The 25,398-nt window shown below is 45.3% G+C and overlaps 9 protein-coding genes and 1 non-coding gene across 10 annotated transcripts; 7 read left to right on the forward strand and 3 right to left on the reverse strand.

Moving 5' to 3' along the window:
* The first annotated feature begins 741 nt into the window (after positions 1–741).
* On the forward strand, positions 742–4,081 carry C8R40DRAFT_1266099 (Rho GTPase activation protein). The gene is made up of 10 exons (XM_046233927.1): positions 742–1,110; positions 1,167–1,300; positions 1,355–1,795; positions 1,855–2,094; positions 2,146–2,298; positions 2,350–2,505; positions 2,557–2,661; positions 2,724–3,439; positions 3,498–3,624; positions 3,679–4,081. Exons 1-10 carry the CDS (start codon positions 966–968, stop codon positions 3,772–3,774), a joined length of 2,313 nt encoding a protein of 770 aa, XP_046084909.1. The 5' UTR covers positions 742–965; the 3' UTR covers positions 3,775–4,081.
* Positions 4,082–5,973, reverse strand: C8R40DRAFT_1111880 (WLM domain-containing protein). Its single transcript, XM_046228386.1, has 10 exons — positions 5,726–5,973; positions 5,602–5,672; positions 5,533–5,547; positions 5,388–5,478; positions 5,243–5,328; positions 4,975–5,189; positions 4,858–4,928; positions 4,499–4,804; positions 4,227–4,434; positions 4,082–4,169 (listed from the first exon to the last, which is right to left on the reverse strand). Exons 1-10 carry the CDS (start codon positions 5,952–5,954, stop codon positions 4,097–4,099), a joined length of 1,365 nt encoding a protein of 454 aa, XP_046084910.1. The 5' UTR covers positions 5,955–5,973; the 3' UTR covers positions 4,082–4,096.
* A 44-nt stretch (positions 5,974–6,017) lies between these two features.
* Positions 6,018–9,296, forward strand: C8R40DRAFT_1111881 (phosphofructokinase-domain-containing protein). The gene is made up of 12 exons (XM_046228387.1): positions 6,018–6,240; positions 6,292–6,565; positions 6,619–6,808; positions 6,862–7,099; positions 7,155–7,239; positions 7,291–7,479; positions 7,536–7,661; positions 7,718–7,855; positions 7,917–7,939; positions 7,989–8,529; positions 8,582–8,712; positions 8,762–9,296. Exons 1-12 carry the CDS (start codon positions 6,155–6,157, stop codon positions 9,195–9,197), a joined length of 2,457 nt encoding a protein of 818 aa, XP_046084911.1. The 5' UTR covers positions 6,018–6,154; the 3' UTR covers positions 9,198–9,296.
* Positions 9,297–9,591: 295 nt separating this feature from the next.
* Positions 9,592–10,422, forward strand: C8R40DRAFT_1111886 (uncharacterized protein). Its single transcript, XM_046228388.1, has one exon. The coding sequence runs from the start codon at positions 9,823–9,825 to the stop codon at positions 10,231–10,233; it is 411 nt and encodes a 136-aa protein (XP_046084912.1). The 5' UTR covers positions 9,592–9,822; the 3' UTR covers positions 10,234–10,422.
* Positions 10,423–11,685: 1,263 nt separating this feature from the next.
* C8R40DRAFT_360287 (uncharacterized protein) lies at positions 11,686–14,113 on the forward strand. Its single transcript, XM_046234832.1, has 22 exons — positions 11,686–11,709; positions 11,764–11,866; positions 11,925–11,974; positions 12,023–12,087; positions 12,135–12,189; positions 12,242–12,309; positions 12,363–12,380; positions 12,441–12,466; positions 12,518–12,543; positions 12,600–12,634; positions 12,690–12,714; positions 12,766–12,777; positions 12,844–12,859; positions 12,912–12,957; positions 13,030–13,130; positions 13,187–13,211; positions 13,267–13,301; positions 13,364–13,391; positions 13,449–13,506; positions 13,571–13,698; positions 13,748–13,924; positions 13,977–14,113. The coding sequence occupies exons 2-22, from the start codon at positions 11,844–11,846 to the stop codon at positions 14,022–14,024; spliced, it is 1,065 nt and encodes a 354-aa protein (XP_046084913.1). The 5' UTR covers positions 11,686–11,709; positions 11,764–11,843; the 3' UTR covers positions 14,025–14,113.
* A 348-nt stretch (positions 14,114–14,461) lies between these two features.
* C8R40DRAFT_1070668 (uncharacterized protein) lies at positions 14,462–15,803 on the forward strand (the record flags this gene model as incomplete). The annotated part of the gene is made up of 5 exons (XM_046226251.1): positions 14,462–14,516; positions 14,575–14,639; positions 14,693–14,722; positions 14,775–15,724; positions 15,779–15,803. The coding sequence occupies 5 exons, from the start codon at positions 14,462–14,464 to the stop codon at positions 15,801–15,803; spliced, it is 1,125 nt and encodes a 374-aa protein (XP_046084914.1).
* Positions 15,804–16,116: 313 nt separating this feature from the next.
* Positions 16,117–17,914, reverse strand: C8R40DRAFT_1196716 (arylesterase; the record flags this gene model as incomplete). The annotated part of the gene is made up of 3 exons (XM_046233087.1): positions 17,588–17,914; positions 17,351–17,522; positions 16,117–17,168 (listed from the first exon to the last, which is right to left on the reverse strand). The coding sequence occupies exons 1-3, from the start codon at positions 17,621–17,623 to the stop codon at positions 16,117–16,119; spliced, it is 1,260 nt and encodes a 419-aa protein (XP_046084915.1). The 5' UTR covers positions 17,624–17,914.
* Positions 17,915–19,458: 1,544 nt separating this feature from the next.
* On the forward strand, positions 19,459–22,297 carry C8R40DRAFT_1111919 (uncharacterized protein). The gene is made up of 20 exons (XM_046228389.1): positions 19,459–19,760; positions 19,819–19,877; positions 19,926–19,979; positions 20,043–20,148; positions 20,202–20,227; positions 20,284–20,327; positions 20,385–20,394; positions 20,454–20,471; positions 20,538–20,563; positions 20,619–20,644; positions 20,708–20,773; positions 20,826–20,837; positions 20,910–20,925; positions 21,002–21,041; positions 21,112–21,275; positions 21,331–21,358; positions 21,412–21,469; positions 21,544–21,707; positions 21,775–21,843; positions 21,901–22,297. Exons 1-20 carry the CDS (start codon positions 19,721–19,723, stop codon positions 21,964–21,966), a joined length of 1,092 nt encoding a protein of 363 aa, XP_046084916.1. The 5' UTR covers positions 19,459–19,720; the 3' UTR covers positions 21,967–22,297.
* C8R40DRAFT_1253332 (Sodium/calcium exchanger protein-domain-containing protein) lies at positions 22,298–25,356 on the forward strand. The gene is made up of 6 exons (XM_046233726.1): positions 22,298–22,547; positions 22,606–23,299; positions 23,349–24,278; positions 24,329–24,519; positions 24,575–24,676; positions 24,731–25,356. Exons 1-6 carry the CDS (start codon positions 22,374–22,376, stop codon positions 25,022–25,024), a joined length of 2,385 nt encoding a protein of 794 aa, XP_046084917.1. The 5' UTR covers positions 22,298–22,373; the 3' UTR covers positions 25,025–25,356.
* On the reverse strand, positions 25,276–25,360 carry C8R40DRAFT_t166. The gene has a single exon. It is a non-coding gene; the product is annotated as a tRNA-Tyr (tRNA).
* Between the last annotated feature and the right edge of the window lie 38 nt (positions 25,361–25,398).

Raw genomic sequence — 25,398 nt, forward strand, 5'->3', positions numbered from 1 at the left:
CTAACTTCTGTATCGTTGGGAATCACTTCCGTGTTCGCTGTGGTCGCGCTCCGATGGAGTTGAATAGGGAGGAACGAGTGCTCAATCCATCTCTTTACCATATAGTTCCCCTAGCATCCTGGCAGACCCTCTAACACAGTTGACGTTGGAGTCATGAATCAGTTCGTATTGATTGCTCTGGTGTAAACACAGAAGGGGATCCAGTCATTTCAACCCATCTCGGATTTGAGACACAAGTAATGTATACTAACTAGTGGCCTCAATCCTATGACTCGATCAAAGGAGGAGGAGGAAGAACCGATTCATCATATGTGGATCATGTTTTGCCTAACAAGCAGGAGATTGATCTGACCTTTCAAATGCAGGCCCACTGCCACTTGTTGAGTTGTAGGTTGAGAAGAACATAGGGATCTTGATATTCGATTTGTTCTAAACCAACGAGAATATTTTTTTGTGTCAATACGTGTTGCTCACACATGTACATTAATATTGTTATTAGACGTTGTCGACCCCGGCCGTTATGAATTTTGTTCTCACAGCGATACCCGTGACATACTAAGGAGATATGATTGTACCACATCGAGGCCATACAGCAGTGTCCTCGATATGATATGCCTATTCTGAGTACTAATGGGAACGATGGCAGTGGCACTGCTAAGCGCTAAGAAGAGCTGTTGAGGGAGACGGTACTAGTGGCTGTGCTGGTCAGATGCCGAGCGGAACAATTTCAATGGTTTTGGTCTCAACTTTCTCACTTGTTCTTTCTATCGACGACGACGACTACTCGCTCTTTATACCCTTTACTCCCAACGTCAACCGTATATCCTCAAAGTTTTATCGCTCCTGCCAGGCTGCAAGCGCGGGAACCCCCTCAGCTCTTGTCCAATCCAACTGTGAATCGCTTAATTGTTGCTACCCTTCACGTCCTTTTCTATCTCGCCATTTTCTATCGTTAAACGACCATTATGTCCTACCCCGACCAACCAAACTCTCCTGGCAGTATGTCGGGACGCCGTCTCACCAATAGAAATACCAATCGCTATAGTGTGACGGCATTGTTTAGTATGGCAGCGGAGAACGATGTGGAAGTTGAAGATGACCTTGCAAGAGGCACGTCTTTTACTCGAATTCTCTAGCAAACTTCTATCATAACCCTGTCTTCTTAGCTCAAAAGCGTCTTCGTGATTTAAAGGGAAAGATTTCCGCCCAATCTAAAAAGAATTTCGTTTTAGAGCGAGACGTCCGTTATCTAGACTCCCGTATTGCGCTGCTCATTCAGAACCGGATGGCGTTGGATGAGGTGAATATCTGTCTTCCGTCGTATCTCTTATCTCATTTCTTGGTATAAATTTAGCAACGTGAAGTCGAACGAACATTGGAAGAAGTCGATCCAACCGAAGGTCACTATCCTGACGACCGCAAAATACAACAGTACTCCAATCTCTTCTTCCTGCTCCAATCCGAACCTCGCCATATTGCCGCCCTTTGTCGACTGGTCAGTCTATCTGAAATAGACACACTTTTACAAACAGTCATGTTCACGCTCTATGGGAACCAATACGAGAGTCGGGAGGAACATCTCCTTCTCACTATGTTCCAATCCGTACTTTCGGCCCAATTCGAGACTGCCACTGAATTTGGTTCTCTACTTCGTGCCAACACCCCCGTTTCCCGAATGATGACCACTTATACTCGTCGCGGTCCAGGTCAAAGCTATTTGAAAAGCGTTCTTGCTGAGCGTATAAATAGCTTGATCGAACATAAAGATCTTAATTTGGAAATCAATCCAGTTAAGGTGAGTCATAGGCAAAAGTTTCATATCGGTGTTGTTACCCAGTCGTCTTCCTATCCTAGGTGTATGAACAAATGATCAATCAAATTGAAGAGGAAACCGGCTCACTTCCTCCGAACCTTCCCCGAGGTGTCGCACCAGAAGTTGCTGCTGAGAATCTTGACGTCCAGGCCATTATTGCTCCACGACTCACAATGTTGATGGAGATTGCCAACAGCTTTTTGGTGACCATTATCGAGAGTATGGAGAGCGTTCCCTATGGTATTCGATGGATCTGCAAGCAAATCCGAAGTCTGACACGAGTGCGTTGCCCGCTCTTTTCAACGTCTTGTGTTGTCTTACGTCTTCGATAGCGTAAATACCCCGAAGCGAGTGATTATGCCATTTGCTCCCTCATCGGCGGGTTCTTCTTCCTTCGATTCATCAATCCAGCTATCGTCACACCTCAAGCCTACATGCTGGTGGAAGGTGTTCCTGCGAAACATCCTCGCAGAACGCTAACTCTCGTAAGTTTGTTGATAAAATTCCGTCCATGCTCTTGCGTGACGCCCAACTAGATCGCCAAAATGTTGCAGAACTTAGCCAACAAACCATTATACGCGAAGGAAGCTTATATGATGACACTGAATCCCTTCGTGGAGAACAACAAGGCTCGTATCAACCAATTCCTCAATAATTTATGTGAAGTCGGCGACTTTTACGACACTCTTGAGGTATGACGGGCTTTATAATAATTCTTTTGCTAAATGCTCATCTTGCCACAGATGGATCAATATATGGCTCTTTCGAAAAAGGACTTGATGATACATATTACCATGAATGAGTTGTATAACACGCACTCGCTGATTCTACAACATATAGAAACGCTGGTAGGTTACACTGGAATGCCTTTATACGACAGAATCTCTCATCCTTTTCTTATCTTATACAGTCGCCGAACGATAAACAACATTTGCGTATCTTAACAGACGAACTCGGCCCTGCTCCCGCTCAAGTTCCGCGCAAGGAAAACCGGACAATTGAACTGTCTATCTATAGCCGTTGGGAGACTCCTGTGCATGATCTTCAGAGCGCTCTCATGGACTCTGTGTCCTCCAGCGACATGTTGTACATGGAGACTAAATCGATATTCGTGCAGTTGATCCGTTCTATACCTAACGCACCCGAGAAACGACCGTATAATCTAGCCGCTATCGCTGAGCGAGCGGCCACGACCAAGGACGCCACTCTCGTTCGGAAGGGTATCAAGGTCAAGGAAATGCTTCGAGAACTGGAAGAACAGAAAATCATCGATCAGGGTGATGGGTACAAACTCATGCAGGAGGAAGTCGCTGCTGAGCTCGTTCACCTCGGTAATCTCCGGGAAAAGGTTCTTCTAGAGACAAAATCTCTCGAAGCAGTGTACAAGACCATTGGCGACCACAACAATTATCTCAGGTCTCAGTTGGAACAATACAAGGCCTATCTTCAGAATGTGCGGTTGACTGCGACTAAGGACAAGGGAAGCACTACTGGTGTGGGTGTCGTGACGGTTGGCGGCAAAGAGAAGAAGCCTGCCAAATCTGTGGTACTAGGCCCATATAGATTTACCCATGCGCAATTAGAGAAGGAGGGAATTATTGTCGAGAGCAATGTTCCCGATAACCGGTATGTCGTGACCATGAGTTGGTTGGTCCAGAAGAAGTGGACTGATAATTTGCTGCAGTCGTCCAAACATCTACTTCAATATCACATCGCCTACGCCTGGTACTTTCATCATCGCATTGCATTACAAAGGCCGAGAAAGGGCAATTCTTGAGATGGACCTTAAGATAGACGATTTATTGGAAAAGGTTTGTTGGATTCGCAATGTCGCAAGTATCTTCGCGCTGACATCATTCTTACAGCAAAAAGACAACAAACATCTCTTGGATTTGGAATACGTTCAGCTAAATGTTCCGAAAGTGCTGGGTCTACTGAAGAAGGTTTTTGCCAAACGATAAACAGAGCATGAATGGTTGGTTTATATTCTGCGTCGCCCCCTTTTTCTCTGCTCTTATTTCGTATTTCCCTATCATCTTTTATATGATATGTATTATCTTGAACTATCCTTAACTTTGTCTTCTTGTCTTCTTTCATCTTTCTTTATCTGTCTCTGCTATCCTCTCTACCTCTCTTCGATTCGGTCTTTACCCATTTCTCGGATGTATTATTCACTCTTGTAGTAGTACACTTACTAAGGCATGTTGTTTCCCTATACCAATTGTCAGTGTTTATCGATATCCCAATTTCTGTCATTGATACGCACTTTGTCAATACCCAAAATCAGCTGTTCGGTGAATTGTGTCCCTTCTCAGTCCCGCATGCCGCGCACGCCAGATGTAGAGGTTGATTTTCACTGGAAATAGCTGTAAGAACTGACATGGTTTCATGTGATACGTTGTGAAAGACTCGCAGAGTACAGACAAGGCAAGGCCAAGAGGAGTTTGCGCTGTTTTGTTTCTGATTCCCGGACTCACTACCACCTATAGTACGTCCCTCTCCCTGTACTGGAGTCATTCCTAATGCTTCTTTCTTTCGGAAAGCAACCTCTGTTTTTACTAAATTGCCCAGACGTAAACCCGATTTTGAATTGTTATTTTTGGGAATCTTGGAAGATGGTTCTGAAATAGTTCAACTTGAGAAATCGAATCGGTTCAGATAAATAAGGATTCACCCAGGATTCACCTTTGAGTGGTTCAAATGCATCGGCTTTCCGTTTCCCTTTCATTGTGGCATTGAAGGGATCACTTTCCTCGTCTGATGAGATAACCACCGCGTTCGTTTGACCTCGCCCAGTAAATATAAAATCGTTCTCGAAATCTTTCCACGACGTTCCGCTCTGAAGATTTTTGAGATCTTCGTCCTTTTCAGTGGCGAGTAGAGTTTGCTTTCTGTCGGCATCTGTTTCAGTAATTATTTCGACATCTTCAAAGAATTCTTCATCGCTAGCATAAGGTGTAGATGCGGTTGGGGATGTGAGATGTGTGGCAGCTAGAACCGATGTGTTTGAGGCAAGGCAACTGTCATAGATTTGAAAGGCGTACAAGAGCTTAAAGCTGACGCCGACTGCAACCTTTTTTGAGCAGCAAAAGCTCGTTCCTCCCGTGCTCGTTTACTAAACTAAAATTAGCATGAGTTTCAAGTCGAAAGATCAGACGGACCTGCTAGCTTGTTTGCCGAATCCCTTGCCTGCTTCGCCGGCGCTTAGAGAGGTACCTTCACCTTGAAAGGCATATTTTGACGTCACTCGGGATCCGGCTTTACGTTTTTTAGCTGTTCGTCTACCGGTCTTGCTCGATGCCATTATTTCTCGGGGACGAGATCCTCTTCGTTGACGCAGATTAGATGGCCGACTCCTGCTTTGTGCTCCGCCGCACTGTATTCTCAGCCTTAAGATGAAGTCAATAGAAAGAAGTGTGAAAAGCATACAATGTACTGCGGAAGATCACCGACATCCAATCCTTGTCCGGACACAACAGCAGAGTCTGCTAGTCGCGTTCCGGCTGACCAGTAGCCTAAAGCGTAGTTGAGTACAAGTTTAGTAATCATGATTCGCAAGCTGCACTACACGGACCATCGCCATAGTAACCTTTATTCTGCAGCTGTCGGACTTCATTCCTCAGTTCTTGCCATAATGCCTGAAATGCAGGCCCGTGATTCATGTGCTTTTAGAGATGAGCTTTACGCGAAGGATTTCAAACATGTTGAATCAAGGGTACCTTATTATGTGCCAGCTGACGAGTAGTTGTTGTTAGGCATGATCAAATATCCATGCAGTAGAATTGTACTTCATGACAGAGAGTGCTCATAAGCCAAGAAGATGGAAGAAATGAGCCTCCAGGTCTTCTTAATACTAACTCTAAGACAGGTTGTGAGCATCAATGAAGCTTGAGAGTTCCAGTAGATAGGCACCAATAGTCTCCCCGCTTTCCCAATTCCTCCCAGCAAATACCGCGTTATACTCGTATTCCTCCAAGCTATTGACAGTCAATCCATGTGCTTTCATAATGGGGCGAACCTGAGCCGCGAGAGCGCGTAGAAATTGTCTTGCATCTTCGTTATCTTCAGCAGGAAGAGAAGTGATGAAGTTGATGTAAGGGTTGGGACTCGTTTCCTTTTCGTTGAAGCGTGAATAGACCATGATGGAGTTCGACAAAAAAGGCCAGGCGTGAACGTGATGACCCCTATCTACTCTATCCCACGTGTTTCGCCTAGATTTCATCCAGTGTTGTCCCGACCTCCGTAATTCCCGATTGCCCCGCCGCTCCCATCATCATAAATACGAGTTACAAGTTTCGCTGGTTCAACTCCCACTCTTTTTTATCGAGGCTGTGTCAAGCTATGAAAATTGCCATACTAACCTCGGGTGGCGATAGCGCTGGAATGAACGCTGTCGTTCGAGCCGTCGTCAAAGTTGGTATCTTAAAGCAAGTCTACAACTTGACCTCATATTTATTATCTCTGACTAATTTTACTAGAGGTTGTGAAACCTGGGTCGTTCGTGAAGGATATGAAGGCCTCGTTCGAGGCAACACTGAGGCCTTATCTGAGCAATCCCTGGACGAGGAACCTGTCGATCTACCAGATAATACTTCTCCAGATGGCACCAGCTTTAATCTCATACATAATTTACGATTCGGAGATGGAGATCTATTGAAGGACGGTACCGGCGATCATCCTGGAACCAGATCATTGAAGGGCAGATATATCGTTCGTGTAGGATTTGACGATGTCAGAGCATGGTTCGCAGAGGTACGTCGATTTCCAGGAATATTGGAACATTGTGCTGTAATGGTCAAGGATAGGGAGGAACATTAATTGGTACTGCCCGGTCTAAAACCTTCCGTACGCCTGAAGGACGCCTTCAGGCGGCTTATAACATGATTAAGGAAGGTCTCGACGCTCTGGTCGTTTGTGGAGGTGACGGCTCTCTCACTGGTGCTGATGTCTTCCGCGCTGAGTGGCCGAAACTGGTCGAAGCTCTACAATCGGAAGGTACATTCTACACGATCATGCATATCAATCTGACTCATGATCATTATCCTTAGGCCGTATAACAGCAGAAAAAGCAAAGCTTCACGCCCACCTCAGAATCGTAGGGCTTGTTGGCTCTATTGACAACGATATGTCGATGACCGACCTTACTATTGGGGCACCTACAGCTCTTCATCGTATCTGTGAAGCTATTGATAATATCAACTCCACTGCCACTAGTCACTCGCGGGCGTTTGTTCTGGAAGTGATGGGCAGGCATTGCGGTTGGTTGGCTCTACTTGCTGGCGTCAGGTCGGTGGCTTTTCTGTTCAACGCCAATCGACATACTTACAGTATTATGTCCTAGTGGCGGGGCTGATTTCATTTTCATTCCTGAGCGTCCACCCACCTCCGAGTCATGGGAAGACGAAATGTGTGAATGCATTCATCGCGTATGTCGTAAAGCTCGACTTGTAGATGCATTCCCGCTAACTGTTACACAGCATCGTGAGGTTGGTAAACGGAAAACCATTGTCATCGTAGCGGAAGGAGCTACCGATCGCGATTTGAACCCCATCAAAGCGGACCACGTCAAGGATGTGCTTACTGAACGTCTTGGTTTGGATACCCGTGTTACTACACTGGGACACACTCAACGAGGAGGAAGACCTTGCGCTTATGATCGGGTTCTGGTCAGTCGCCGTTACAGAAAGCAGTGTGGTATGGTGTAGTGACTTCTCACTTTCAGCCTACGCTTCAAGGTATGGAGGCTGTTGAGACACTACTCGAAGCCACTCCCACCTCGCCATCGTATATGATTGGCATTCAGGAGAATAAGATCACAAGAGTGCCTCTCATGGAAGCTGTCGCGATGGTTCGTAGTATTATACAGAGTTTCTAGATTTGTTGTTTCATGATTTCACGCAACAGACTAGAGCGGTCAGTGCAGCAATCGAGGCAAAGGACTTTGAAAAAGCCATGTCATACAGAGACCCGGAATTCAAAGAGAGTTTTGAAGGGTTCCTCAAAATATCCACATTGGATCAAGAAAAAGTGCCTGAGGAACAAGTACGTTTTTTTGAAGGCTGGTATATGCAAAATCAGTAACTGATCAAGATCAATTTTTAAGAGGATGCGAGTTGCCCTTATGCAGTAAGTGTTCTACCGAATTACAAGTTGTCCAAATTTTATGGTTGGATAGTATGGGTGCTCCTGCAGGTGGTATGAACGCAGCGACTCGTGCAGCTGTTAGGTACTGTATACGACACGGACACACGCCTATCGCAGTGCACAACGGTTTCCGTGGCCTACTTGACGACGAGGTGCACGAACTATCATGGCTTGGCGTTGATTCCTGGACCGCTCGTGGTGGCTCAGAACTTGGAACAAATCGTACCCTGCCTTCCGTTGACCTAGGTGCGGTCGCGGCAAAATTCCAAGAGCATCAGTTCCATGCGCTCCTGATGATTGGGGGATTCGAGACATTCAATTCGTTGCTCATCATGGAGGAGGGCAGGAGACATTATCCTGCTTTCCACATTCCAATGGTACACCTCCCAGCGACGATCAGTAACAATGTACCAATGACGGAATGGAGTTTAGGCAGTGATACTAGCTTGAATGCATTGGTTGATGCTTGCGATGCGATCAAGCAGAGTGCCAGTGCCAGTCGTAATAGGGTATTTGTTGTCGAGACACAAGGTGGAAAGTGTGGATATCTCGCGACAGTGGGAGCATTAGCGGTTGGCCAAAGGTTCATATATGAAGTAATCTGCAGATACTGATTTCCTTTAGACTGGTGCCAGCTTAGTGTACACCCCGGAGCAGGGTATGGACCTCGATACGCTTCGGAGAGACGTGCGTTTCCTTAAGACAAGATATAAGTTAGACGCAAAGGGCCGAAGTGAAGGGCGGCTGGTGATCAAGTGCGTATAATTTGATATCAGAGATTCTCTCTAACCGGACCTATCGTAGAAACGAAGTTGCATCCCAAGTTTACACAACTGATGTGATGCAAAAAATGTTAAAGGAAGAAGGTGGAACGTTATTCGATGCCCGCTCTGCCTCTCTCGGCCACACTCTTCAGGGCGGAGTACCATCGCCAATGGATCGAGCTCGTGCAGTGCGACTCTCGCTCAAATGCATGGCCTTCCTTGAGCGAGAGCATGTCAAACTTTTACAGCAACCCGTGAAAGCAAGACATGCAACCCCAGATTCCGCGGCTATCATCACCATCCAATCTAGCTCGCTGAAGTGGGTTCCCGTTCAGGAAATGGTTGCGCATGCAGACATGCAAAATCGAAGAGGCAAGAATCCGTGGTGGGCTAATATCAAAGAGTTGGCGGAACTGTTAGCTGGCAGACCGCAGTTAATTGGGATACATTCAAAGGATCTGGCTCAATATGAATAATTGAAGTAGCTGAAGTGACCTAGTTAATCATGCTCATACATAGTACATGGAGATGCCTGCACATTTAGATCGAAATAATACTACTTATGTTGGTGTAATTATTGGACGTAGAAAATTTTCCCAAGTCTCTGGTTGACCCCACTCAAAGTGACCACTGAGTTTGCAGCTCTTCATCTAGACTCGAACCACTCCGGCTGCTGAGAAGTGAGATGCGGAACCACTTTCTCGGCTTCGCTGACACCCTCCCATTAGCGCAGGAGTAACCGTCCCTCTGTACTGCTCCTGCTACTGCTATGCAGCCTAAGTATGGGAGGAAAGGGGAGGAATAGGAAGGGTTATTTCATTCAATATATAATGAAGAAGATTTTGATTTATACTGTAAAATCTTTTGGACCTTTGAGCGCCAGTTTCCAAAGTGTCAACATCCGAAGCTACTGGCTCAAGTCTACTTTCCATCGAGGCAGATTGCGACTTGCCATAAAAACCGTTTCTCATAAGTCATCAATATCAGCGACCTGAGCACTTTACATAGCGGCTCATAGCGGCTTCTACATGGGTAAGAATATAGGACTTGAAGATAGGACATGAAATCCCAAATGCAGAGTGAAAGATCGGCCTATTATCCATGGCACTCCTCTGTGGCGACCTCACCCCCCAAATATTCCGAGCCTCTGCCTCACCCCTTCGTCTGCTCACCCCAACTGAGGTTCTTAACCGAACCTGTCGTGCATGTAATCTACAGGGAGAGACTCCACAACACCTTTTGTTTCAATGCCCGTCTCTTACCTCTATCACTTCTCTCCGATCTGAGTTCTTCCTGTCCATTCGACAGTCTCGGCCGCTACTACGCAGCCCAAATCTTTCGGATTCCACTGCGCTACACTATCTCAGGTTATTAATTTTCGACTGGAACCTAATCATCCCCACTGCTAAGTTCATCCACGAGGTCGTGACTCTCTGGCAACTCTTTTTAGATACTGGTTTAGATGGCTCCTTGGAACATGTTGAAAGCGATTATGAGTCAGAAGAGGAGTGATTTGCGTCTGTTCTGTTCTATTCTTTATGTATACAACAACTACCCTGTACTATATCCCCTTCACTCTAGCTGCAGTCTACCATCCCAGGTTGGATGAGCATTCGCTGCAGCGAAGATTGCTGGGCCCGGCTGTTCCCTTGTGGGACCCCGTCGACTCGACGGAGCCGCATATATATCTATCTATCTATCAGTCGATCAAACAACATCTTTGTATAAGGCAAAGTGATCGAGCTCCGAGACCAAGTTATTCTTCAGCTAGAGCACTTGGATCGAATGACTCAGCGGAAATACTACATCGAATGATATCTATGTAGATAAATATCCACGTTAGTAATGCAACTAACGAGACGATTAAGCCTCATGTCCCAGTGAAGACCCCAGTATCCCAGCAAATCAGAGTATAGCCTGATCGTACTTTGAAGGTAGATTGTCCAAGATCTGAGCAGCTTGAGCCAGTCTTTGTATAGCTTTGTATGCAATCTTGGATAATAATACCATCATAGAAAAGAACCCGAACTGACTGAAGACCGTTTGCGGAATTGCATGACCAGAAGTTAGCGGATGACGAGGGAAAATGCCAGATTCAATGAACCGGAATCTTGGCAATGACAGCGAGATAGATTCTTTCAGGTTCTACGGGATCCCTATTTGGCTCGGTTGGACGCACTTTATCCAATGTAGCAGATCTATCTCTCTCTCTCTCACAGACAGTGGAATCTACGGCATACTCTGATTCGCTGGCGCTCAGAACTTTTTCAAAACCACTTGGGATACAAGCTATGATGATGTGAGTCCGAGGTAGCTTAAGGTTCGTCTTCCCGTATGCCCTGTCGATACCCTGAGCCAAAAGTGGGTACCAGAACGTTGTGTTAAATGCCTAGGACTCAGGGGAAATCCAATGGCAGTCGAATGACCGACCTTCACCTGACTAATGAATAATGCAGAAACAAAAACTGTAGAGAACGTCAGCATAACGCAGGCATAACGTTAACAGCTTGCCAACCCTAAGCGCCGGGAGCTAGCGCCGAACCCGAAAACGCGATCAGATGCTCGTGATTAAATCGTGATTATCAATCTCACGCCATCTCATTTCCCGTGGGGCCGGGGCTCCCCGGTGGTGGTTCTTTTCGCCGTTACCTGTCACTGCTCTTCGCTTTACGTTTTAGGAGCCACACAAACTCTCAAATTCTTGGACCTGTTTTGATTTAAAATAAGTGTATCATCTCTGTGTATCAATATTATTGGCCTCTTACTATCCCTTGAGGACCACGAAATTACTACAACTTTACAGCAGATTTTGCATCTGGCTGTCAGAGCTCCTGCTTGCTTTAAAAATAAGGAAAGCATGTTACATGGTGACTAGAATTCTGAGGCGTGTTCCTAGCTTCGATTCTACTTCAAAGCGGATCCAGTAATCTGACGGCCAAAGGTAGTAAGTTTGCAGCCTCTTAACGTCTTATTTCCGTCCTAGACTCTGTGAGTGGGTCCATGCGAGCTGCTTCTTTTTTAATTTCTTACTTGTACTCCCAGCTGATACACCGTCGTTTCTTGCCCGCAAAGATTATCGTGAAAGGGTGAATCGTTTCCTCCATCGCCCTCTTTTTTTCGCCATGTCAAGCCCCATAGACGAGACGTAGGTCTGCTCTCCACCACTCACTATTGCGATCTCAAATTTTCTGCTTTTCACGCAGCTTCGGTGCTGCATACATTGGAATAGTAGTTGCAGCTCTGCTGCTGGGAAGTAAGTCTTTGTGAATCATTTTCGACCTTTCCTTACTGTCTTCCATAGTATCAGTCATTCAAGGCTTTTACTACTTCACTCACCAAAAGGATGGCTGGATCCTGCGAGGTCTAGTGAGTCCAATATCTTTCCCATAATTCCTGGCTGAGATATATTTTAGGTAGCAGGGGTTCTCGTTTTTGACTTCGTGCATCAAGTGCTTATCACTCATACTGGTATCATCCTCAACATTTAGCGATGCATATGTATCTGATATCTTTTGCGTAGGCTACACATATCTAATTACATTTTGGCAACAACCAGCAAAACTCAGAATCGTGATCTGGAGTCTCCTGGTACTCGCATATTTTCTTCTTCGGTACCTCACTAACATTACTTACTTTCATAGGCCGAAGTGCTCTTCAACGTGTGTATTTCTGTGTCAGTTTTCACCTCGATATTGGCCAACGACGAATTGTGTCTCTAGGGTTTAACCGGATTTTGTGTTCAGTGGTACGTGATTATCTTCTGGCCCATAACCTACATCACCCATCGTAAATTCAGTTTCTTGACGTACAGGATCTGGAAGTGTAAGGACCCTGCCTTTATCGATGCGTTCGATGATCTCATGGTAAATTACTTGTAGTGAGTGGCACCAAGGTGTGGCTCACAGTCGTTGTTGTACGTTTTTGATGTTGTTCAATCTCTTCTTTGACATTCTGATTTACAATTTTAGATTTCGCTTGTGTTCGCAGAATTCGGTGAGAAACTAATTGCTGGTCTCTCCCGCATATCTTATTTACTCTCTCTAGCTTGTGTCATCGGTACGGCAATCATTTAGGACACATTACCTTCATTATTGCGAGCTAATAAACATATTCCCGTTAAAGCCTTTGCCGTTATTGCGTACGTGTCACTCCCCCGACATCCCTCCTATACTGATTCCATATCCTTACAGTTTCCTCCGCGTGAAAACATTCGAACAGCTTTCTGCTGAGCTCAAGGCAAGACTAAGTTGCCTATCCTATCTTCGTCCAAATCGCTCATTTGGTCCCATGATCCGCTGCTTTCGATAGGGACTTTCTGTTACTGTCAATGCTCTCGCTGTTGTCGGCGACCTTTTCATTGCCGGCATATTGACACTACTTCTACAACGATCTAAAACTGGGTTCCGAAAGTATAGACTGCTCCCCTTTGCATCGTATGCCGTACCGTGTTAACCCCCCACCACAGATCCGATACGATGATCAACAAGTTGGTAAGTATAAGTTTTCGATCGTCCCGAATGTGTGTTGATAATCTTCGGCGTGTAGACTATCTTCGCTGTCAATACCGGTGCTTTGACAAGGTGGGGTCATAACTTAATCAGATGAAGTATGAAAGCTTATGTTTCCATCCGGGACCATGCAGTCTTTGCGCCGTCGCATCGCTCATCTCAGTACGTTGTGCAAAGTGTCGAATTATTATGACTGAACCAGCCCACATACGATCAAAGATTATCGCCGCCCCTAATACGTTCATCTACATTTCTTTTTTCTTTTCCATGGGACGACGTAAGTTATAGCCCCTCCTTCTCTTTCTACTTCCCATATTGCTCACAAAGAAGTCGTATCGCAGTCTACACCAACTCTCTTCTCGCGACTCTGAATGCCCGCAAAATGATCAGGGATGCTGCAGAGGGTATCAATACCACTACTGGTGACAACATATCTCTTCCATGCAAAGGACGTGCTTCCTCCTCCAAGGTATGCTTCAAACTCTCATCGGCTGTATCATCCCTCATGTTATCATTAGTTAGTATTCCAACGATCGAGGAACCTCAACACCAATATTTCCATTCAAGTAGACACCACGCGGGAGTTCCTCTCTGACCTCGAGCACGGTGTCGTCCGAGATAGACACCTGTCCGACTTCAAACATGATGAGGTGGAGATCGAGGAAGATCTGTCGGAAGTCAATTTGTCGAATGGAGTATGTCTGTGTTGACCCATCCTCGAATGCTCAAAATATAGCTGTTGTATAGGACATCGAGTCGAATATTTCCAGCGGGATCGAATGCACTGCTGTCTAAATTCAAAGTCCTATGCCATTACAAAAATTCACACAGAAATTTAGTAGCTTCCAGCATTCACTCCCTTTCTTTTTTCCGATATATGCTTGCCTGATCTACTATTGTATCGTTTTCTCTCCCGGTTGCTGAAGTACAACTTCAAACTTTCACTTTTTTTTGCTGTACTTCTTATTTCTCCTCAGTTGATGGCACTATTGGCTATCTTGGTGTAATTTCCAACATTGATTGAACGTTTCCCTGTTGTACCAGGTAGAACATAGAGACATAAAAGAATTCTACCTCCATGCATTCGAGAATCAATTGAACGTTGAACAATGAAGTCGGTCCCGGATCCGGAGTAGACTCTAAATTTGGAAATCTCTTCACGTGATAAGGTTGACTGCCGCTGTTCACCGACACAACGTGGATCAATCCTTCTCAATTTACTTTCAACCATCATGTCCCGTCCTCCGCTTCCTCTCCATTGTACAAACGCTAACATCCAGAGCATCCGTACGCTTCTCGACTTAATGTATCGATGGAATCGCTGATATGATATGGGTAAATGCAGTCTCTTCTGGAAATTTACCGCCGGTCAAATATCAGATTCTCAACTGCCAAGGACAAGATATCCTTGTAAGCCCTTTTTGTCTACACATATTCTTTGAGTCAGTTTTTCTCCAAACCAGGTCGGAAGACTGAAGATCGAAACATCTACGGTACGCGTCTTTTACCGAGATCATTACATCTTTTTGCTGACGCCTAGCGCAGGGTTCTGGTCACGCCTTTATTCTCAGAAGATATGACACTGGAGCAGTCAGTCTCACGACTATGTTTCGTGCTGCCTTTCCCAAAGCAGATGAGCAGAGCGAGAAAGACGAGGTCCAATGGGTTAAGGACAACTACGACCTTTCCGGCAACAACGGCTCATCCAAGGATACCAGTATCACTCGATTAGCAGGAACTTGGGTCGGTCCCGAACTCGCCCGGGAACTTGGAAAATCCTACCTTCTGGACGACCTCATTTCTCTCGTCGTCGATGCTCGTCCAGATCCTAATGGCAATTATCGTCGGTCGGGCAAAGGAGCAGCTGCTACACCCAGGCCTCCTTCATCCACCGACAGTGCAGTAAATAATCAAGCGAGTGCGACTTCGCCAAGCATAGCTCCGAATCCCTCGAAACGCAGGAAGGAGTCGTCTCCTGTCCCTGCTCCTCCTCCCTCACCGCCTCCAGAAAGGCGAAACCCACTCAGACGAAGCAACCGCACGAAGAGTCCAGCTCCCAAGGTATCAGTATTACCTTTGGTCAAAACGCCTTCCCGGAAAGCAGTGAGACGTGAGGTAAAGGAGGAAGAGGTTGTGACCCCGGGTGGATCGGATGAAACGGCAGTAGACGAGGACGCACAAGCTGTTGAGGACGTTGCAGGGGAGCAATTGCATCAGCAAGATATAGAGGAACAAAAAGTGTTGATTGAGGGTTTGAAGGCAAAAAGAAACGCTGCGATGAAGGCATCTGATGGGGACATTAACGGATCTGAAAAATCCGTCGTGAAGAGGGTCCGGGAAGAGGAGGAAGAGGCCTTACGGTTTAACTTCAAGGAACCTGAGGTCGGGGAGCGAGCCATTTCTACGAATCGCAGGGTTGATGGCTACTTTGAAGAACCGAGACACAAGTCATTGGCTTGGGGCGTCGTCGCCTTTGCCTTCGGTATGGGTGCTGTGTGAGTCTTGAATTCAATGAAATGCTATCTCTTATTGACTCTTGTGCCATACAGGACTTTCTTGCCAAATTTCCTATAGTCATTGTATCTCTCCGATTCATTTTTATCTTATTCTGTGCTATCGCCATGTCTCCGTAGCCTGTTCTACTTATCCTTATGTTGATTTTCCTTTAGTTCAAGTTGTACAATTACCCTTGCTATGTTTAGGCGATATACCGCGTTCCCTTCCTCTATATCCTTCTTCTTCGGTGTGCAATAATATTGGATATACGTTTATCTTTCAATATATATATCCTTCATTCCCCCCAGGTTGTTTTAGAGGTGTTGAATTTTTGAAATTCTTATAGTCACATTACGATGTTTATGAACGGTACTGTACAACGACCCATTCTCTATGGATGACAGATAATTGCTCCATCCTCCGCGTACAGACCGGTGACATACAAGTTTCCCGAAAGGGTGTCTATCAAGCCAGAGGTACTGCTAGTAAAAATTTTTCCATTACTCTGGAAGAGCGTCTGCACTGTATGGTTTGCGGGTGAAGGTACGATTGTGCTCGTGGATAACGGTGCATTGAGGTCGTATTCAGCAGTTACGGCTCCTTCAATTCTAGAAATGGAGACCACCCAGCTTGGAGCTATGTCAACCTTCCCTGCCACTAGCTGGAGTAGAGTCGGGAAATGTGGATGCCCACTGACAACAAGGTTACCATCGTGGTCGTATTTGACATTGTCTGGTGGAAATGGAAGCTGCACTGAGGTGGAAAAGGTCAAGGCATTGGTGGAGGTATTACGGGAGTAAAAATAGACTGTCCCAATCGAAGTCGAAGCAATGGCTAGTTCAAGACCAGACGGAGAGATCGAAAGGCCATTGCTGAATGCCACAAAGGGTGCAACAACGTTGTGTGAGAGCACAGCAGTTTCATCCGTCTCATCGGGATTGATGATAACGTGTCCGGCAAAGCTGAGAGGAATACCAAGAACTGTCTCGACCATCGGAAGAACTGCACCGACATAGGGAAGACGCTTGGTGAACACATGGTCGTTGGTCACGTAGAATGAAGTGGGAGATGTCAATGCGAGAGCATTGGAAGCAATAAAGAACGGATGCGAGAGGGTGCGAATGTGTTTGGCGACGGATGAAGATGGCGAAACCTGGAATTGTTCAATGACAGTCTTGTTTGCTGCGTGGTTGACTACATACATATAGGAGGCGTTTCCGGAATATGAGGGGTAAATTTCGACGCCAAGCGGGTGGAAGGTGTGTTCAGCGGGAAAGTTTTCCAGAGTTAGATGTGTCGTTTCGCCTGAAATTGGAGAATAAATCCACAAGCTTCCTCGCGGAATCGGGTCCAGCAAAGGACCCATTACAGTATTCCATTTCCTGCGTCCAGAGTCGCAAGACACAACTACGCGGCGTTCTTCCAGTTTTCCGTCCGCATCATCTAGTAAGGGCTTTAGCTTACGACATTACTCCATGGGTCCGAGTGAAAATTCGTGGACACGACGACAGGATTCACGGGCAAGAACTACCAACTGCAATGATTACTGCAATGGATGCGGTACGTTGCGAACTACGCTGGCGAACCCAAGCAAACCCCCAAGCACTGTACAGGTTATTACTCACAATGGTCCCAAAACGACGCATCCTCACAGTATTTGAATGACAAATTCGGTGCAGAGTTCATCGGGTGACAATGCGAGCTGACTTCACCCTCGTAGTAATATCCGTCTGGCAATTCCATCTTTGTTAAAATATTATAGTAGAAGGTGTATTTGCTCCTCCAGATGAATAGTCCCTGTAAGTGAGATTACTTCAATCAGCACGAGCTTCAATTCGGGTGGAAGTAACTTTAACACACACCAACAATGGGGTTAATGTGACCAAGAAAAGACGCATTTGAAATTGGAGCTTGAGAACTTTCTTGAGAACTTTACTTGCGTGAGGGTAACAGTCAGACCCAAATTCCTAAATCTCTGTTTATAACCGTCATTAGCTCTCACTAGCTGCAGCCAATCAATTTGAAACGTTGGGGTTGATGCAAACGCAATTCTACGCGACACCAGGTAGATCGAGTAAATCTGTAGATATGTAGATGGCAAGGGATAATTCCATGCCAGTGGGCAGACCACATTATTCTTTCGGAAGAAACTTGGGAAGTTGAAAACCTTGAGCTGACAGTTCGGCCGGCGGCCGCGTTTCTTAGCCGCTCAGGAAAAACGAGCCTGCCCAAAGTTTAGATAAGCATTACTAATATTAGTAATCGCTAACCTCTTATCCGCGCGCGCTAGCGCGCGTTGCCCCCGGCAGTTAGCGGCAGTTCCATAAATCCATTGTTATCATATCCGGCGGTTGAGATCAATACTGCTGTTGAAAGCATGCCTAAAAAGTTAGAATAACATATGGTGTACATAATGACCAACGGATACAAAAATCATGTATAGTGGATGTTGATACAAGACAGATAGCCCCATAGAGCTTATTAGCAGCACGTCGAAAAGTTGCTCCACGTCGAAAAGATCCTGCGATAAAGTCGAAAAGTGTGACGAGAACGTGATCAGCATTAGCGTTGGTTTGTCTATATATGTACTGTACAACTTCTAGTAATTGCTCGTACGACATAATTTTTTGAGGAGAGGGTACACGAATATGACAGGCTTTGATGGCCTACACGGATGGATCGTTATAGCGCAACCGGAGGCTGGGCAACTTTGTTACAAAGGGTAGAGGGCCTTATCGGAGGGCGGAACATTCTTGAGTTGTGGTCACAATGTCAGTAGCGTGATCAAACCGTGCTTTTTCAAAGCATGACTGTTCATTTTTCGTTTTCAAAAAGTTTTCGACGTGTTGCTAATAAGCTCTCATGAGCATGCCCACTATAACCTGTGTTGTGTAGTGGTTTAATGAGCTTGGAGTCATGTGAACTAATTGCATTTGTATGAAAGCTAAGTTCAAATCTCAAATGGGTCATTTTACCTGCTCTAGCTTGCACTGTATTTTTTTTACTCGGTTTTGGCCCTCGAAAAATGGGCTTGTTCACCTGTAATTCATGATGAGTGTATGATCAAAAGGAAATGTATCTAGGACTTCAATTTTTTTTTGGCTGAGTGAAATGCTAAGTATAGTGAACTTTGCCCGATCGAAGCATGGCTCATTTATTTATCAACAATAAATAATTACTCGGATGAATTTTACAGTCGAAGCTTACAAATACTTACAAATGCTTATCTAAACTTTGGGCATGCTCGGTTCGCGCCGCTCAGAACCACAAATAGCTAAACACGATCTCATCCCAGTATGTACTTACATATGTAAAAGAGAAATGCTCTCTTCCCGGGGATGATTTAGGGCTGAGCGCTGAGCTCGCTATTGTTGTCTTACCATAACCGGCTGTTTCGAGACGGAGCCGTGTATCAATCAATCTACCTATCTCCCTGTATAAGTCGAAATCAATGGAGTGGCATCACTAGTTCTGCTTGCTAAACAATTGAAGTGGACGTACTTACTTCTTTTCGTTGGATTTTTATTAGCGTACGCGGAAAGTCTTCCCCGGTCTCTGACCTTAATTCGTCTCATTGTACTGTTGTATCTCCACCTAAGTACATAGCACCATCCAGGTCTCTTTACGTTCTTACTCTACTTTGTCGGTTAAGATTTGTTAGGATTACGCGGAGCAGTCAGCCGTAGCCGTAAGTGGTTCTCTCTGGTTACATACTTACAGGAAATTACATCATGAGAGATCATGAGCAAGCTGAGCTACATCGATCTATCTATCTATCGATATTTCTGGAGCTTTCAACGCGATTGGGTGTTTGGTATACCCAGCTTTGACCTTTGGACATAGCCTCGTACGACTTTTAATTTTGAAGGCCCGACTGATGATCTTTTTCTTTGGTTTATCCTTTGCCTCATGCTGTAGTCGATGACACTTCCTGATCATCCCCACTCCCGTTTACGCTTCATATTTGGCTGCTAGGTCATAAGAACTATCTACTGATGGCGGCTTCTCCGAATGCTACCGTCAGTGAAACATTTGGTGATCCACTTGATTCGAATGAATGAATTATGCCTTCTTATCCTAGCTTGTTCTGCAGGTGCAATGTATATCGGGGCAATGATATCAATGTCGTTATATGGTATAACAACGCTTCAGGTGTGCCAGAAGTTGTGATCTGAGTCCTTGTTTGCCAATATCCCCTAGACGTACTTTTTCTTCTTAAACTATGTCCAGGATCATATCAGTATCAAAGCCTTGGTACGCTTCACGGAACCTTCTTAAGCAAATGCGTCACTGACATTGGATGTTGTGTACATATAGGTTGCTGTAGTTTGGTTCGTGAATCAGAGTGGATATTGGGTTCTTCCGTACATGCCTTTCCAACAAGATATGCACAGGGTTTTGGATACAGTTCATTCAGGGCTCAGTATGTGATACTAGCTTGTCAATTGATGTTTGATTTTCAAACCGTCCACACAGTGTGCCATGCAATGTATCAATATCTCGTACGTCGCTCTTCACTCGAGCAAGTGATATCGGTTGCATATCGTCTCAACTTCAGATTATGGGCTACATTTATCCGGAAATCTTCGATTCGGGAACCTGGTGAGCTGATTGCGCTGATCAACATCTATCCAATCGTCTTGATATTGATTCCGCTAGGTCGTTGTTCGTGAGTCGTTTCACTCATTGTGGCAATTACACATAAGGTTTAGGATGTTCTGTGGTTAGGCTTCAGTCGCTTTGAACGTACGTCGCCTGACACTCGTATGATGACATCCTCCCTTATTCCTACACCACGTATCCATTCTTTAGGTTATTGGGGCATTCATCTCTCAATGGTGTGCTTCATCGATTTTCACAGTTGCTTCGTTTCCTAATATCTGACTATCTCAGCTTCTTCACAAAACGTATACATGATTGTACGTCAGCCTGGAATAAAACCTCTCGTGCTCTCACTCGAATTCGTTTGGACTATTTCATAGTGAGCCAACATCAGTTCAAATCTAGCCTTTCCATCTCGACAGCTTGCATTGTACTGGGGCACTTCAGTTCGTCTTTTCCTAGATTTTGCCGTTATTGATCTAATTATTGATGTTTTAGTTTTCGGAATATGTAGGTGAAAATGTTCGTTGTTTTTTAGTGAAGGTGCTGATTCGTGCTTGGATCCATTGCGCACACACATAGACACTGTCATTCAATTGTAAGTGAGCAAGTCGGTTCTCTGGTGATTCCTCAGGCTATAGAATACTCAATTGCATTCCCTTAATCACCTTCAGTTCAATCAGAAAATCATTTTCTCGGCTAGAAGAAGTTACTGTGGGTCGATGTCGTTGCACTTGCTCAGGTCTTATCACTCTGTTGGTGTTCATGGACTTTTTATTTCCAGTACAACTGTGTCATTCCTTTCGGCGTTTTCGCAATATTGTCTGATATTGTCATAGCCTCTGCACTTATTCTTCTTCTTCGACGAAGTCGAACGGAGTTTGGTGATACTAACTCTTTGATAAAGAAACTAATAGTTTACGCTATCAACCGTTGTGTGTTAACGTCGTGAGTCCTTTTCGTGACGTGTCCTATTTTGTTTGACTCAAACAATCATTTCTAGGGTTGTCGCTATCCTCGAAGTCATCCTTGTGAGTAGATGGTTTCTGGACAAAAGCGTTCTGTTGATAGTGATTTCAACTAGTTTTTGTCTTTCCCGAACTCGATGTATTCGTTTGCGTTCGATTTTGTTATTGGAAAGCGTACGTCTTCTTCGTTCAGTTATCGCTTATCTTTTCTAAAAATATCGATATATCACTGCTACTCCCCGTTCCAGTATATGCTAATTCACTTCTGGCGTCTCTCAATTCTCGAAGATCTCTACAACGCCATAATTATGCAGATCGCAGAACATCGACGCAGTTCTCCACTGTGCTGCATGTCATGTCCTCAGCTATGGAAACTGATCATAGGGTTGCGCAGGAAGAGTCGTTGAGAAGTGTAAGTTAAGAAGCTTTAGAATATCTCCTTTGATGCGAGTAACACTTATAATCTTTTGGGCTTGCAGATGGGAAGTAAAGATTTCACACCTCCATCGTCATTTGACAAGGACATGGGAATAGCAGTGTCTAGCTCGGTGGGTGATCACCTTAGGGCCTTCAGATTTTATCTGTTGATTGACAAGTTGAAATAGAAGTCAGGGAATGGGTACAAAAGTCTTCATGAACGACGACGTTCAATGCCTATGATGAGTGTATGATGCTGGCATTCGACACGGAAAAATGTTTGTTTCCACCATGTCTCCATCTGACACAAAGCTACTCAAGCGCTTCGGCGCCTGCGGAAAACATTGTCACATCGCCTGCTCAACGAGCTGTAAAAGGACACGCCACGAAGAACGTCTTCGCAAAACTCTAACGGCTTTGTCAATTAAGCTCCTTTAACAGGGCCTAGGTGGTGCGATAAAGAGCCGAGTTGGAGTGAAAGGGCTCGAGTTTGAATTACATCGCGAAACTAGATACACATCTTTATCACATATTTACATACTTCACACAAGTCCTGTACTGCCATTATTTCACTTTGAATCCTGATGAAAGCTTATTTGGCTGCGGTCATCCGCCGTTTTACCGCGGCTATCCTGCACATGTCTCTTTTCCATCTACTTTCATGGCCGGTCATTCGTTCAAATTAGTATTCGCCGTTTTGTTTCTGGTCCAGTGTTTTCTATGGTCTCGTGGACGATACGGGCAATTTCAAGCTGATTTTCAGAATTCTGGGAGTGGAAGTAGTCTTGTCAAACGATATCTGGAGGAATTTTCAGGATTATCGGAGGAAAGGCAGGTGCGCAGGTCTTGAAATCAGTAAATTTCTACTTGAATAAATCACACACATCATATAGTGTCGTCCTCTTGCGTTTTCCACAGATCAGCAATGTGCCCATGTATCCGAATTTTGTGCAGGATCTCGTACCTTTCTTTCCTTTCAATATCTCCGATACTACTTCTGCACTGAAGTTGCTCTACGTCCTTCCGTCTTTGTGGGCCTCATTATCTGGCTCATATTCCTGTTTTCTACTCTGGGAATCAGTGCTTCAGATTTCTTCACTCCCAATCTCGCAACTATTGCACAACTTCTGGGCCTTGATGAGAACGTTGCTGGGGTGACATTCTTGGCGTTTGGAAACGGAAGTCCTGATGTGTTTTCGACATTCTCAGCAATGCGAGCCGACTCTGGTAGTCTTGCAATCGGAGAACTCATAGGCGCCGCTTCTTTCATCGTATCTTGCGTCGTTGGCTCGATTTGTATCATCAAGCCTTTCCACGTCAATCCCAGACCTTTCTTGCGCGACGTCGGATTCTTTGCGGTAGCTGTTGGTCTTCTTCTCGTTATTTTGAGGGATGGTCTGATCCACCCATGGGAAGCGGCTATGATGATTGTGTTGTATGTGACCTACGTTGCTACAGTGATCATTGGTACATGGTGGGACAAAAGATTACAACAACGCAGGGAACATGAGGCCATAGTACGTGCAGAGTACCGGGATGACGAACTTTCAGTCCCTACTATCTTTGACGTTCCATATAGAGATGATTGTGAATATTTCTGTTTGCTGTACAATACATTCGCTAAAATATTTTCCAGCTTCTCCTGAACATGATACCCTCCCTGTTCCTGCTAACCCAAACCGAATGCGCGCTCAATCATCTCCTGGTCCGCCTCGCATTCAAACTGATGTTCCAAGGCGCTCACATTCCCGAACACCTTCTCCTACTCCTGGGTCCAATTCCCCCATGCCTCACTTTTCCCAAATGCCCTCCTTCTCTTTGGTTGGCGCACTCGAATTCCGCCAAGTTGTCGCGTCATTGAGAAACGAGGCTTCGAGTTCTTCCCTGAATATTTTCGATAGCCCGGTCACTCCTTATGCAGGTGGTCATTATCACTCTCGACCTAGATCTCGCCCAAGAACACCAGTAACACACGACCATGATCGAGATCCTTGGGATGCGGCACTGGCTCTGGACGAGCGCTCTCCTCATGTTCGTGTAATCCCAGCTCCGAATGATTCCCATCCAGGGAGTCCTGACCTCAATGGTAGTTCTTACTTTGACGACCCTCCAACAAGCATGTCCTCTTCTATCCCTACGATATCTCACACACCTGCTTCTCCTACGGGAACAGAAAGCGACGCTGAATATCCTCATCTTCCTCTTTCTAAGTGGCAGCGATCGAAATACACGTTCGGCGCTTGCTATCATACTCTTTTCCCGACCCTGCATCGTTTCCGAAGCCAGAGCGTTCTGGGACAAATTGCTTCAATATTCGCAGCACCAGCAGTCATGCTTTTGACATTGACACTCCCTGTTGTTGTGACACCCTACATATTAACTCACCATGCACGCGAAAAACTGGACAGCAGTCATAACTTGATCGATTTCGAGGAGGAAGGAATTGAGAGAGTGTTGATAGCCGAAGAAGAGGTCGAAGACGAAATGCATGGCGTGGGCTTTAACAAGTGGTTAACCTCCGTGCAAGTATTTCTCGGACCGTTGTTCTGTATTGCAGTTCTCTTTAGTGTGTTGTTTTCCATTCCTCCTTATTAATGATATGCTCATGAGTCTCAGGTGGACATGCTGAACAGGGTTGGTTATTCCTTGCCATTGCTATAGCAGGTGTAGGTTTGGCTACTTCTGTTATTGTTTTCGTTGACCGAGGCGACAATATGGCTTTCACAATGGCCCGCTGCTTTATGGGATTCTTTGTTGCCATTGTGTGGATTATGGCTATAGCAGACGAAGTTGTCCAAGTACTTCAGGTCAGATAATTCTCTCTCGTATCGATTTAATTTGCGAAGCTGATTGCTTGTTCAGACGTTTGGTTTTATCTTCGGACTATCCGATGCTATCATTGGATTGACAATTTTTGCAGTCGGAAATTCACTTGCGGATCTAGTGGCTAATATGAGCATTGCTGTAAGTTTTAACGTCCAATTCTGCATTAGTGCGTAGTCGAACTGGTATTTCTAGGTGTTCGCCCCAATAATGGGATTCTCCGCCTGCTTCGGTGGCCCAATGCTTAACATCCTGCTCGGCGTCGGGATTTCGGGATCCTACATCATCTCTCAAACATCTGAGCCATATAAATTACACTTCGGTTCTACTTTGCTCGTGAGCACCGTAGGATTGCTAATTCTATTAGCGATAACCATCATCGTTGTGCCCTTCAACGGGTACTTCCTAACGCGGACTTGGGGCATCTTTCTTATCGCTTGCTATGTTACTCTCATGACCATCAATGTCGTGGTTGAACTGAGGCATTGATGTCTCTACTGTTTACTTGTGCAACGTCTATTGGGACACTTCTATCTTCTATTGTATGTATGTACTCGAGGTCGTCAACATGTTAAACTAGGCTCCATTGGTGTGAACCACACCTTGCTAGTAGTGATTAATGTATACTACACGCCGTGAGTAGGTACAGCGCATTGAACATTTACAGGTGCAAATTGTCGCCCGCAAGTACATCAAAACTAAGTGCGAGGTGGTATAGACAAGCAAGAAAACTAAATATCTCCGACCAGCCTGGCTCGAACAGGCGACCCCAAGATTCAGTTACCCTGTTACAGTCTTGTGCTCTTCCAGCTGAGCTATGGTCGGACTGGGATGAGAAAATGTTATATATTGTGATTCATTAA

This window comes from Lentinula edodes, assembly GCF_021015755.1.
Source record: "Lentinula edodes strain Le(Bin) 0899 ss11 chromosome Unknown C8R40scaffold_24, whole genome shotgun sequence".
Classification (NCBI taxonomy): Eukaryota; Fungi; Basidiomycota; class Agaricomycetes; order Agaricales; family Omphalotaceae; genus Lentinula; species Lentinula edodes.